The 15,214-nt window shown below is 39.6% G+C and overlaps 1 protein-coding gene across 2 annotated transcripts in view; it reads right to left on the bottom strand.

Moving 5' to 3' along the window:
• Klp98A (kinesin-like protein 98A) overlaps positions 1 to 15,214 on the bottom strand; it is a 185,477-nt gene that overhangs the window by 89,857 nt on the left and 80,406 nt on the right. For both annotated transcript variants that reach the window (XM_070086369.1, XM_070086368.1), the window contains exon 15: positions 13,906 to 14,042. In XM_070086369.1, the coding sequence (XP_069942470.1) occupies positions 13,906 to 14,042 (137 nt within the window). The remainder of the gene's footprint in view (positions 1 to 13,905; positions 14,043 to 15,214) is intronic.

Raw genomic sequence — 15,214 nt, forward strand, 5'->3', positions numbered from 1 at the left:
TGGGTACAGGAGGAAAGAGGAGTGATTGCTGGAATGAAGTAAAGGGTGCAATAAAAGAAAAAGGAAAAAGAAGTGTTGTAAGAAGAGCAGAGAATATGGAGAGTAAATGAAAGGTGAAGAGAATGGTGAGAGTATGAAAGGAGAGTAGATGAAGGAGTGGGAGAGGCACTGACAAGATATTTTGATGAAAAGAAGAAAAAATTTTGGATTTATTTTTATTATTTTTATTATTATCACACCGGCCGATTCCCACCAAGGCAGGGTGGCCCGAAAAAGAAAAACTTTCACCATCATTCACTCCATCACTGTCTTGCCAGAAGGGTGCTTTACACTACAGTTTTTAAACTGCAACATTAACACCCCTCCTTCAGAGTGCAGGCACTGTACTTCCCATCTCCAGGACTCAAGTCCGGCCTGCCGGTTTCCCTGAATCCCTTCATAAATGTTACTTTGCTCACACTCCAACAGCACGTCAAGTATTAAAAACCATTTGTCTCCATTCACTCCTATCAAACACGCTCACGCATGCCTGCTGGAAGTCCGAGCCCCTCGCACACAAAACCTCCTTTACCCCCTCCCTCCAACCCTTCCTAGGCCGACCCCTACCCCGCCTTCCTTCCACTACAGACTGATACACTCTTGAAGTCATTCTGTTTCGCTCCATTCTCTCTACATGTCCGAACCACCTCAACAACCCTTCCTCAGCCCTCTGGACAACAGTTTTGGTAATCCCGCACCTCCTCCTAACTTCCAAACTACGAATTCTCTGCATTATATTCACACCACACATTGCCCTCAGACATGACATCTCCACTGCCTCCAGCCTTCTCCTCGCTGCAACATTCATCACCCACGCTTCACACCCATATAAGAGCGTTGGTAAAACTATACTCTCATACATTCCCCTCTTTGCCTCCAAGGACAAAGTTCTTTGTCTCCACAGACTCCTAAGTGCACCACTCACTCTTTTTCCCTCATCAATTCTATGATTCACCTCATCTTTCATAGACCCATCTGCTGACACGTCCACTCCCAAATATCTGAATACGTTCACCTCCTCCATACTCTCTCCCTCCAATCTGATATTCAATCTTTCATCACCTAATCTTTTTGTTATCCTCATAACCTTACTCTTTCCTGTATTCACCTTTAATTTTCTTCTTTTGCACACCCTACCAAATTCATCCACCAATCTCTGCAACTTCTCTTCAGAATCTCCCAAGAGCACAGTGTCATCAGCAAAGAGCAGCTGTGACAACTCCCACTTTGTGTGTGATTCTTGATCTTTTAACTCCACGCCTCTTGCCAAGACCCTCGCATTTACTTCTCTTACAACCCCATCTATAAATATATTAAACAACCAGAGTAGGGGAGTTAGTAGATGGGGGGCTGGTGGTATTGGGTAGATGGTGGGAATATTTTGAGGAACTTTTTAATGTCGATGATGAAATGGAGGCGGTAATTTCATGCACTGGTCAGGAAGGTATAATATCTTTTAGGAGTGAAGAAGAGCAGGATGTGAGTGTGGGAGAGGCGCGTGAGGCATTACATAGAATGAAAGGGGGTAAAGCAGCAGGAACTGACGGGATCATGACAGAAATGTTAAAAGCAGGGGGGATATAGTGTTGAGTGGTTGGTATTTTTGTTTAACCCTTAAACGGTCCAAACATATATATACGTTCTCTCGTGTAGCGCCCCAAACGTATATATACATTTTATTTTCATTCATTCAAAATTGGCGCGATAGGCCTGTTCGCCTAGACATGAGAGAATGGGTGTGCGCACTCAGTGTGGACAGTATACAAAAAATCTGGGACACCTGGGTACCACATGGTACCAGTTACATTCAGCTCCATCTTGGGTCAACATCATGGCACATCCTCGTGATTCACTCACGGCTCGTCGTATTAACACTCTACTATTCGAGGAAAGTGGCATAGATCGTGAGTTTAGTGGATTTGACACCAATGGGGCCAATAATATTCAAGGAATTAGTGAAAATGTCGATGATAACCCAGATGACCCTCAGCCCATAACCTCTGGGGTAGCCACACGTGACCCTGGGCCAATCACCTCTGGGGTAGCCAGTGTGGCCACAGCAGACCCTAGGCCAAGCACTTCTGGGGTGGCCAGTGTGGCCACACAAGACCCTGGGCCAAGCACCTCCGGAGTGGCAAGTGTTACCCATAGGAAACTTCACAAGAGGAAACTATCATTTTCCCAGTGTTTTAGTGATAGTGAAAGTGATGTAAGTGATGATGAGATTGATTTTATGCCATTCGAGGATTTGTCTAGTGATAGTGGAGTTCATTATTCACCAGTGAAGTGTACTTTTAGGAGTCGTTATCTACGTTCAGGCAGTGTGCCATATGCAATCCCCAAGGGTCATGGCAGGTCACGATCCAAAACCTCAGCCACTGATAGTGAAAGTGATCATGAAGGAGAGTATGCAGGGATGGAGGAAGTAGTGGTGGGTGGCACGGTGCCTGGACCACATGGCGCAGTGGGTGGACAGACAAAGGACCGCCCGGCATCCCCTCAACCATGTGCTGCCTCCACTCCTGTCCCTCCTCCTGCTCCCCCTCGCCCCATGCCACAGGTCCACCCTGCACCATGTGATCGTGAGTGGAACTGGACACAAAGTATATTCGTGCCACAGCCTTGTGATTTTGATGCAAGTGGAAGTGGTATCCAGCCAGAATGTCCCATAATGAGTGAGTCTACAGAGTTAGACTATTTCCAGTTGTACTTTGACGAGCCTATAATGAACTTGATAGCATCCTAGACAAACAATTATTACCGATATGTCATGGACAACATAACAGAGGCTGGAGAATCGTCACAGCTGCACAGGTGGAAGGACACAACAGTGGCTGAAATGGATTTATTCTTTGCCACTGTCATGCTTATGCCACATATCTATAAGAACAATATACGTAATTACTGGTCCACAGACCACTTCATCAGTACTCCAGTTTTCCGTGACCTCCTTCCCTGCAACAGATTCACTCTGTTGCTACGAATGTTGCACTTCTCAGACAGAAATACGCCAAACAGAAATGACCTTCTATACAAAATCCGGGAAGTGTTTATGTATTTGAAGCAGAAATCCAGTGCATACTTTTATCCCTTCAAGAACGCTGTTGTTGATGAGTCCTTGATTCTGTTCAAGGGACGCTTGTCATTCAAGCAATATATACCGAGCAATCATAATCGCTTTGGTATAAAACTTTTTGTTATGTGTGACTGTGAGAGTGGTCTTGTGTTGGATGTTATTGTATACACCGGGAGAAACACACTCTATGATGACAGACGGATGTTGGGCATTTCCAATGATGTTGTTCACAGGATGATGGAACCATACCTTGGCAAGGGCCATACATTGTACACAGACAACTGGTATACAAGCCCTATGCTCGCTGATTTCCTACGTGTGAGCAATACTGATATATGTGGAACAGTGAGAAGAAATAGAAAACATATGCCAAGGTTCAGTGGAGGCAGTGTTGAAGGTGCAGTGCAAGTGTTTCATGCTAATGACATAATGGCACTGACGTGGCATGACAAACGGGACGTGACATTGCTGTCAACCATCCACAGAAACGAGATGGTGCAGACAGACAGATTGAGCAAGTTCAACAAAGAACCTATTGTAAAGCCAGCTGCTGTCGTGGACTATACGAACAATATGCGACTAGTTGACAAGTGTGACATGATGATAGGGTTTGTTGACTGTGTGCGTAGGAGTCGCAAGTGCTATATAAAACTTTTTTCACCTTGTAGACATTGAAGTGCTCAATGCATTCAATATGTATGAAATAAAGACTGGAAAACGACAACGTTTTGCAGAATTCTCTCTGAATGTTGTCAAATAGATAGCAAGAAAGTATGGTACTACACCTGTACCTGTCCCTCAACAGCGACCTGTCACACCACAACCTGTCCCCCAACCACAGCCAGTGGGGGAAGTACCAGACCGAATCACTCCTAACTGTCACTATCTGGTACCAATACCACCTACCCAAAAGAAGAAGAAGAATGCCCAGAAAGAGTGTGTTGTGTGTGCTACCACCAAAAAACGACCCCAACAGCGGAAGGACACACGATTCATTTGGCACCAGTGTGGGGTGGCACTCTGTATAAATCCATGCTTCATGGAGTATCATACAATCATGGAGTTCTAGAAACATAAGTAGGACATGTAAATACTTGTATATCGTTGTAGATAATAGAATGTGATTCAGCCAGGTGTGCAAAATCACCTGTCAGTGTGTACATGTGTGTTTATAACAATATGATAATAATTTTGTATATAATATTGGTGTATAAACAAAAACTGGCATTGAAATCAAAAGATATGCCATAAAACATAATTATCATATCATTAAAACCAAGAAAATTAAAAAAAATGGAAGAAAACAGCAAATATGTAGAATTTCTGCAAGCGGCAGTGCTCCATGTTGCCGTCAGGTGATCCCCAAGTGCCAACTCCGCGGCCTCATATCTCGGTAAGTACTGGCCTTAACCCTTTCAGGGTCCAAGGCCCAAATCTGGAGTCACGCACCAGTGTCAAAGAATTTAAAAAAAAAAAATTTGTTATTTTTTCTTATGAAATCGTAGAGAATCTTTTTGTGAAGGTAATAAAACAAAAAGTACGAAATTTGGTGGAAAATTGACGAAATTATGCTCTCGCGAATTTTGATGTGTCAGCGATATTTACGAATCGGCGATTTTGCCGACTTTGACTCCCATTTTAGGCCAATTACATTATTCCAATCAACCAAATTCTTAGCTATTTCACTAGTATTACTTCTATTCTATCGATTGAGCACAAGAAATCGCCAAGTCAACCTGTCCCCCAACCACAGCCAGTGGGGGAAGTACCAGACCGAATCACTCCTAACTGTCACTATCTGGTACCAATACCACCTACCCAAAAGAAGAAAAAGAATGCCCAGAAAGAGTGTGTTGTGTGTGCTACCACCAAAAAACGACCCCAACAGCGGAAGGACACACGATTCATTTGGCACCAGTGTGGGGTGGCACTCTGTATAAATCCATGCTTCATGGAGTATCATACAATCATGGAGTTCTAGAAACATAAGTAGGACATGTAAATACTTGTATATCGTTGTAGATAATAGAATGTGATTCAGCCAGGTGTGCAAAATCACCTGTCAGTGTGTACATGTGTGTTTATAACAATATGATAATAATTTTGTATATAATATTGGTGTATAAACAAAAACTGGCATTGAAATCAAAAGATATGCCATAAAACATAATTATCATATCATTAAAACCAAGAAAATTAAAAAAAATGGAAGAAAACAGCAAATATGTAGAATTTCTGCAAGCGGCAGTGCTCCATGTTGCCGTCAGGTGATCCCCAAGTGCCAACTCTGCGGCCTCATATCTCGGTAAGTACTGGCCTTAACCCTTTCAGGGTCCAAGGCCCAAATCTGGAGTCACGCACCAGTGTCCAAGAATTTAAAAAAAAAAAATTTGTTATTTTTTCTTATGAAATCGTAGAGAATCTTTTTGTAAGGTAATAAAACAAAAAGTACGAAATTTGGTGGAAAATTGACGAAATTATGCTCTCGCGAATTTTGATGTGTCAGCGATATTTACGAATCGGCGATTTTGCCGACTTTGACTCCCATTTTAGGCCAATTACATTATTCCAATCAACCAAATTCTTAGCTATTTCACTAGTATTACTTCTATTCTATCGATTGAGCACAAGAAATCGCCAAGTCAACCTGTCCCCCAACCACAGCCAGTGGGGGAAGTACCAGACCGAATCACTCCTAACTGTCACTATCTGGTACCAATACCACCTACCCAAAAGAAGAAGAAGAATGCCCAGAAAGAGTGTGTTGTGTGTGCTACCACCAAAAAACGACCCCAACAGCGGAAGGACACACGATTCATTTGGCACCAGTGTGGGGTGGCACTCTGTATAAATCCATGCTTCATGGAGTATCATACAATCATGGAGTTCTAGAAACATAAGTAGGACATGTAAATACTTGTATATCGTTGTAGATAATAGAATGTGATTCAGCCAGGTGTGCAAAATCACCTGTCAGTGTGTACATGTGTGTTTATAACAATATGATAATAATTTTGTATATAATATTGGTGTATAAACAAAAACTGGCATTGAAATCAAAAGATATGCCATAAAACATAATTATCATATCATTAAAACCAAGAAAATTAAAAAAAATGGAAGAAAACAGCAAATATGTAGAATTTCTGCAAGCGGCAGTGCTCCATGTTGCCGTCAGGTGATCCCCAAGTGCCAACTCCGCGGCCTCATATCTCGGTAAGTACTGGCCTTAACCCTTTCAGGGTCCAAGGCCCAAATCTGGAGTCACGCACCAGTGTCCAAGAATTTAAAAAAAAAAAATTTGTTATTTTTTCTTATGAAATCGTAGAGAATCTTTTTGTGAAGGTAATAAAACAAAAAGTACGAAATTTGGTGGAAAATTGACGAAATTATGCTCTCGCGAATTTTGATGTGTCAGCGATATTTACGAATCGGCGATTTTGCCGACTTTGACTCCCATTTTAGGCCAATTACATTATTCCAATCAACCAAATTCTTAGCTATTTCACTAGTATTACTTCTATTCTATCGATTGAGCACAAGAAATCGCCAAGTCAACTGTTTCAACTACAAAATAAAGTGATGGGAAATTGTTAATTTGCCCAATTTAACACAAAGTTCAAAATATTCCAATTTCAAAATAGGGTCCAGAATGAACAATGTAGGCATTCCTGGCACTAAACTAACATTTCCTCTGTTCATTAGTTATGTTTTGAGGCTTTACAAATAAATTCCATTTTGATTTTTTATTCACATAATGAATTTTTATTCACATCAAAAAATAGAAGATTTACTGTTATGCAATACTGTAATAATTGTATAAATATCATCACCATATTTGTGAATGTATATTAGACCCACCAGCTGACGTGTATTAGACGTATGAGGTCGTTTGTTTACTCTTGAATATCGGCAAAAATTTAACATTTCTGCTACTTTGAGCTCAGTTTCAAGCTATTTCCAGTGCTAAAACCAATCAAAATCATCTCTATTTCTGTAATATGTCTTCCATTCTATCAAATGAGCCCAAGAAATCGCAAATACAATTATAAAAAACATACGAAAAAACACTGCAAAGTTGCTGTTTTAATCGAAAAATCATGATTTCATTTTTTTTCTCTCATTATACACAGTGTGCTGCAGGATCTGTTTTATGTGGTGCACACATACCACATAGATGTATTCTCTCATATCTAGGCCCAAATGTACCACTCACAGTTTATCAGAGTGAGCTGAGCTCATGGCGTAGATCTACGGTTTGGACCCTGAACGTAAAGCCGTAGATCTACGGGACGGACCCTGAAAGGGTTAAAAAAAAAAAAATTATTCTAAAACACTTTAAATAATGTGCTCTTTTTCTCTATAAAAAAAAAGTGTTTTTTTCTTTTTCAAAATATTCAGGGCGCTGCGCGAGTTAACATATATATACGTTTGGACCGTTTAAGGGTTAATAAATATATGAAACAGGGGAAGGTACCTATGGATTAGCAGAGAGTGTGTACGGTTCCTTTATATAAAGGGAAGGAGGACAAAAGAGATTGTAAAAATTATAGGGGTATAAGTTTACTGAGTATATCAGGTAATGTGTACAGTAGGGTTATTATAGAAAGAATTAGAGGTAAGACAAAGAGTAGGATTGCAGATGAGCAAGGAGGCTTTAGTGGGTAAGGGATATGTAGATCAAATATTTACATTGAAGCATATATGTGAACAGTATTTAGATAAAGGTAGGGAAGTTTTCATTGCATTTATGGATTTAGAAAAGGCATATGATAGAGTGGATAAAAGAGCAATGTGGCACATGTTGCAAGTGTATGGAATAGGTAGTAAGTTACTAAATGCTGTAAAGGGTTTTTATGAGGATAGTGAGGCTCAGGTTAGGGTGTATAGGAGAGAGGGAGATTACTTCTCCATAAAAGTAGGTCTTAGACAGGGATGTGTAATGTCACCATGACTGTTTAACCCTTTCAGGGTCCAGAGGCCAAATTTCAAAGTGGGCACCAGGGTCCAAGAATTTAAAAAAAAAAAAAAATTTTATTTTTTCTTATGAAATTGTAGAGAATCTTTTTCTGAAGGTAATAAAATGAAAAGTACAAAATTTGATGGAAAATTGATGAAATTATGCTCTCGCGAATTCTGATGTGTCAGCGATATTTACGAATAGGCAATTTTGCCAACTTTGACTCCCATTTTAGGCCAATATTCCAGTCGACTAAATTCTTAGCTATTTCACTAGTATTACATCTATTCTATTGACTGAGCACAAGAAATCGCCAAGTCAACTGTTTCAACTACAAAATAAAGTGATTGGAAATTGGTAATTTGGTCAATTTAGCACAAAGTTCAAAATATTCCAATTTCAAAATAGGGTCCAGAATAAACAATGTAGGTATTCCTGGCACTAAACTAACATTTCCTATGCTCACTGGTTACGTTTTGAGGCTTTACAAATGAATTCCATTTTGATTTTTTATTCACATAATGAATTTTTATTCAAACCAAAAAATAGAAGATTTACTGTTATGCAATATTGTAATAATTGTATAAATATCATCACCACATTTGTGAATGTATATTAGACCCACCAGCTGGCATGTATTAGACGTGTGAGGTCGTTCGCTTACTCTTGAACATCGGCAAAAATTTATCATTTCCTCTACTTTGAGCTCAGTTTCAAGCCATTTCCAGTGCTAAAACCAATCAAAATCATCTCTATTTCTGTAATATGTCTTCCATTCTATCAAATGAGACCAAGAAATCGCAAATACAACTATAAAAAATATACGAAAAACACTGCAAAGTCGCTGTTTTAATCGAAAATTACCGTCTCAGTTTTTTCTCTCATTATACACTGTGTGCTGCAGGATTTGTTTTATGTGGTGCACACATACCACATAGATGTATTCTCTCACATTTAGGCCCAAATTTATCACTCACAGCTTATCAGAGTGAGCTGAGCTCATGGCGTAGATCTACGGTTTGGACCCTGAACGTAAAGCTGTAGATCTACAGCACGGACCCTGAAAGGGTTAATATATTTATAGATGGGGTTGTAAAAGAAGTAAATGCTAGGGTGTTGGGGAGAGGGGTGGGATTAAATTATGGGGAATCAAGTACATAATGGGAGTTGACAGATACTTTTTGCTGATGATACTGTGCTTATGGGAAATTCTAAAGAAAAGTTGCAAATAATAATAATAAGTTTATTTCTTTGTAAAGGTTACAATGTGTAATTACAATTTTGATTTGCTAAGAGGGTGTGTAAAGGTAGAAGGTTGAAAGTGAATATAGATAGGAGTAAGGTGATGAGGGTATTAAATAATTTGGATAAAGAAAAATTGGATATCACATTAGAGAGAGGGAGTACGAAAGAAGTGAATGTTTTCAGATATTTGGGAGTCGACTTGTCAGCGGATGGGTTTGTGAAGGATGAGGTTAACCATAGAACTGATGAAGGAAAAAAGGTGAGTGGTGCATTGAGGTATCTGTGGAGACAAAAAAACATTAACAATGGAGGCAAAGAAGGAAATGTACATAAGTACAGTGGTACTAACAATCTTATATGGGTGTGAAGCTTGGGAGGAGGGAGCTGGAGGCAGTGGAGATGTCCTGTCTAAGGGTAATGTGTGGTGTAAATATTATGCAGAGAATTCGTAGTGTGGAAATTAGAAGGTGTGGAGTTACTAAAATTATTAGTCAGAGGGCTGAAGAGGGGTTGTTGAGGTGGTTTGGTCATTTAGAGAGAATGGAACAAAGTAGAATGACTTAGAGAATGTATAAATCTGTAAGGGAAGGAAGGCGGGGTAGAGGTCGTCCTTAAAAAGGTTGGAGAAAGGGGGTAAAGGAGGTTTTGTGGGCAAGGGGCTTGGATTTCCAGCAAACATGCCTGAGCGTGTAGATAGGAGTGAATGGAGACAAATGGTTGTTTAGGACCTGACAAGCTATTGGAGTGTGAGCTGGGTAATATTTTGTGAAAGTATTTAGGGAAACCAGTTAGCCAGACTTGAGTCCTGGAAATGTGAAGTACAATGCCTGCACTTTAAAGGAGGGGCTTGGGATATTGGCAGTTTGGAGGGACTTCTAAACGGTTGTATCTGAGCGCCTCTGCAAAGACAGTGATTATGAGTGATGATGAAAGTGTTGAATGACGATGAAAGTATTTTTCTTTCTTTTTGGGTTTTTCTTTCTTTTTTGGGTCACCCTGCCTTGGTGGGAGACGGCCGACTTGTTGAAAATAAAAAAAAATATATATATATATATATCTTTCTTCTTTCAACAAATCGGCCGTATCCCACCGAGGCAGGGTGGCCAATAATGAAAAATGAAAGTTTCTCCTTTTACATTTAGTAATATATACAGGAGAAAGGGTTACTAGCCACTTGCTCCCTGCATTTTATTCACCTCTTACGACACGCATGGCTTATAGAGGAGGAAATAATCAATAACAAGAACTATTAAGAAAATAGAAGAAATTCCAGAGGGGTGTGTATATATATGCCTGTACATGCATGTGTAGTGTGACCTAAGTGTAAGTAGAAGTAGGAAGACTCTCCTGAAATCTTGCAAGTTTACGAAACAAAATAGACACCAGCAATCCTATCATCATGTACAACAATTTCAGGCTTCTGTTTTACACTCAACTTGTCAGGACGGTAGGACCTCCTTGGGCAGGATTTTTTTTATATGTTGCACACTCGCTGCACAGACTCATTCCCTCATATCTAGGCCCAAATTTACCACTCACAGCTTATTTGAGTGAGCTGAGCTCATCACATAGTACTACAGCAGGAACCCTGACCTCAAGGCTGTGGTACTATGGCATGGACCTCGAAAGGGTTAATAATACCTAATTTTTATTAAATAATTATAATCCTAGACATAATACAACAATCAATTAAAAAAGGACCAGTAATGTAGAGTTGATGAACTTGAGGAGTTCAGAAAAGGGTGGTTACAGCCCCTTACATTTAAACAGCTCTGAGAAGCCACTGTGGGCTAAAGGAAGTTATTATGAAGACCTGAGAGTCTGAGAAAAAGATTCCAAGAATGTAAGTCGTGTCAAAGTATTATGACTGAAAACTTGAACATGAGGTAAGTGGCTGCAAGTTGGTGCCCTGCTTGCTGACTCAAGACCAGAAAGACCACTATTTTCTGGCCAAACATAACATAACCTTCGGTGTCGCTATGGGCTCTCCTCTCTCTCCTGTCCTTGCTAATCTTTACATGGAATACTTCGAGATTGTTCTTCTTCCTACCATCGATGTGCAACCTTCTCTCTGGCTCCACTATGTGGATGACATCTTTGCTCTGTGGCCTCATGACTCCAGTCTCTTCCAACCTTTTCTTGAAGCTCTTAATAATCTTGCCCCTTCCATTAAGTTTAAAGCTGAATGGGAATCTAATTCCTTGCTTCCTTTCTTTGATGTCCATGTCCACCGCTCAGATACAGGTTTTTCCTTTTCCATTTATCGAAAACCTATGCACAGTGGCATGTACATTCACTACTTTTCCTATCATGCTTCCCCTGTCAAGAAAAGTGTTCTTATCTCCCTCTTTCTCCGTGCCCTCTGCATCTGTGATCCTCAGTTCCTTCCAGCAAAAATTTCCACTCTTCATAATACGTTTTCCCATCTTGGCATCTTGGCTACCCTTCCCATTTCATAGACTCTGCCTTCTCATGTGCTAAACGTAATTTCTTCTCTCCCAAACTCTCTACTCCTGGGAACTCTTCTGTCCTCTGCCTTCCCTACATTTCCGGTCTTTCTAATCTCAACAATTCTCTCCGTCCCTTAGATATCAAGCTTACTTTCCACCAGACTAACACTCTTCGCACTAATCTCGTTCATACCTCTCCTCCCTCTACAGATGTTCCTGGTGTCTACTCTATTTCTTGCTCCTCCTGTCCTCTTCAATACTTTGGAGAAACTGGCCGATCTCTTTCTGATAGACTTAGGGAGCACAAAAATAGTGTTAGGCTTGCCGACACTAACAATACTCTGTTCTGTCACGTCAGAGATCACAGCCATCCTATTGACTGGTCTTCCGCTAAAACTGTCTTCCCTACTTCCAACTCTAACAGTCGCCGTCTAGTTGAATCCTCTCTAATATACAACTTTCCTTGTATGAATCATAGTCCTGGCCTCGTCTCTATAGATGCCTTCCTCTCCCACTACATTGTAAAATGCTCCAAACTTCAGAACACCCGTGACTTAACCTGATTCCTTATTTTTTCTTCTTCTCCCTTTTCCCCTTTCCTCTTTCCTTTTTTGTCTTTCTTCTGTCGCGTGTTTCTGTTCCTTCATTATTTATTTCATCACTTCCCCTTCCCCCCACCTCTGTGCAAATGCTCTCCCTCTGTGGGCACCTAGCTCCATTGCAGTGCTCCCCTTTCTTTGTATTTGACTGGCTCCTCTTCCTTAATTCCCCACTACTACCACTACCACTACTACTACTACTACCACTACTACTTCCACCACTACCTCTTCCTGCCTATATATAGCCATCTTGCTCCACTTCTGGTTAGTGTGACTTTGTAAATGGTCCAAGTCGGACCGAAACATCGTCGTAAGCTCATCTCTTCTATGTGTGGGTTATTTATGTATTGTATAACATAGCAGTTGTCCCCCAAGGAGAGTAATTCAAGGGAGACAAAATTCAACTAGGTGATTAGGTAAGCCTAAGTGGTACAGAAACTTTTTGATAGCAACTCATATCAATTCATTTGGTGGAAAAATAGGTGAAAAGAAATGTTTGCAATTATCATATCTACAGATCAGTGATAAGTTATTAACTGGTTCAAAAGTGCTCCATTTTTAAGCCATTTAAGTCATTTTAAGTTAGACACATACTATTTAGTTCTTTTGCTGTGCTATAATGTTCCTTCCATTCTCAAGTAGATTCCCATTTTCTATGCTAAATTGAAAGTCTATTGGTCTGGAACCCACTCACAGCCAAGTCACAGGAGCTGGTATGGGAAAGGTGGTAGTCTCATAGTTTGTTGAATCACAGACAAAATGATCCTTGAAGGTGTAGCATTTTATGCAGTACTCTGGTTCTGATGAACCCCTCAGAAATTCTACCAACAATACCTTAAACTGGAGGAGGCACCTGAAACTTAAAGGCACATATTTCCATGTGCCATAACACCTATACAAGAAAGTTTTGTTAAATATGAATGCTTTTAAGAACCATTAGCAATAGTCTGGATAACCAGGATGTAAAAGAAGAAGATTTCTTTTGACAGTCTCTGAATGAAGCCATACATTTTGAGAACAGATGGTAAATATTTAGCCTGCCTGCTACATAGACAAACATCCTTAGACAATCACTGAGAACAACTTGTACATATCTATACTTGTAGCTAAAGCAATGCTCAGATTTAAAGATCCATCTCAACAAAGACTGAAGAGTCCCCACCTAGTCATTTTGGTATAATACTAACTTTTGTTTATATTGGTATGTACCATGTCACACCATTATTAAAACTACATATGCAAATCCATTAGAGAATAGAAGGTGGTAGAAGGTCACACAGAATAGTAAGTGGTAGGAATGTCCAAAATTGATGATTTAAGAGTAAAACCGAGTAGGTCATGAGAACCAAAACAGAAATATTATAAAAGTTGCCCTTAAACAATATACCTTACTTGTAGGTATGTAATTATTTCTTGTTTTGCAATCTTTGGTGCTTAATATTCCTTATCATAACCAACTTCAGTGCATTCAGAAACCCTGAAATGATTAATGCAAAACATTAAAAACTTGCAATTATGAATATTGCTGATACTCACCTGGACTTTCTGAGTGCATGATTATTGATACACTCTTCAAGATGGCCACCAGTAGGTGTGGTAGGTTGACTGTGCGTATGGAGGCTTGTCTGTGTTGAAATTTCACAATGATCTGTTACCTCTGCTAACCTTGACATCTGTTTTACAAAATAACTTCAATAATTATATTTTTTTGGATGAATATAAAAATTTTATTACCATTATAATATTTACAAAAAAAATCAGACTAAATATCAAAGAAATATCTAAGAAATACTGCATATGACAAATTTATTACATAAAAAAAAAGCCATCTCCCACTAAGGAACAGTGTCCTGAAAAAAAAAAAAGAAACACTTGCAACATCACTCAGTCTATCACTGTCTTGTTAAAGGTGTGCTAACATTGCAGCTCTGATGCCCCTCAAAACTGCAATATCCCCATCCTTCCTTCAGAGTGCAGGCACTGTACTTCCTACCTCCAGGACTCGTGTCTGGCTAACTGGTTTCTCTGAATCCTTTCATAAATGTTACCTTCCTCGCACTCCAACAACATGTCATCATAAAAATCATTTGCCTCCACTCAATTCTAACACACACACATGCCTATTGGATGTCCAAGCCCCTCACATACAAAACCTTCCCCTTCCCCCTCTATATATCTACAGTATGTACAGTATATTCAACAGATTTTCTACAGTCCTGAATAGTCATTTGCCATTAATATTCTGAAAATTATTTCTATCTTCCCATTCTTCCTGGCAGTGTCCTTCTACTTAACCTTTTGACGGTCCATGCCGTAGATCTACGGCTTTACGTTGAGGGTCCAAACTGTAGACCTACGTCATAAGCTCTGCTCACTCTGATAAGCTGTGAGCGGTAAATTTTGGCCTAGATATGAGAGAATACATATATTTGGTATGTATGCACCACATAAAACAAATCCTGCAGCACATAGTGCATAATGAGAGGAAAAAAAACTGAGACCGTAATTTTCGATTAAAACGGTGACTTTGCAGTGTTTTTTCGTATGTTTTTTAGAGTTGTATTTGCGATTTCTTGGTCTCATTTGATAGAATGGAAGATATATTACAGAAATAGAGATGATTTTGATTGGTTCTTGTAGTGGAAATGGCTTGAAACTGAGCTCAAAGTAGCGGAAATGTTAAATTTTTGCCGATGTTCAAGAGTAAACAAATGACCTCATACGTCTAATACATGCCAGCTGGTGGGTCTAATATACGTTCATAAATGTGGTGATATTATTTATACAATTACTACAGTATTGCATAATAGTAAATCTTCTATTTTTTGGTGTGAATAAAAATTCA

This window comes from Cherax quadricarinatus, chromosome 18 (assembly GCF_038502225.1).
Source record: "Cherax quadricarinatus isolate ZL_2023a chromosome 18, ASM3850222v1, whole genome shotgun sequence".
Classification (NCBI taxonomy): domain Eukaryota; kingdom Metazoa; phylum Arthropoda; class Malacostraca; order Decapoda; family Parastacidae; genus Cherax; species Cherax quadricarinatus.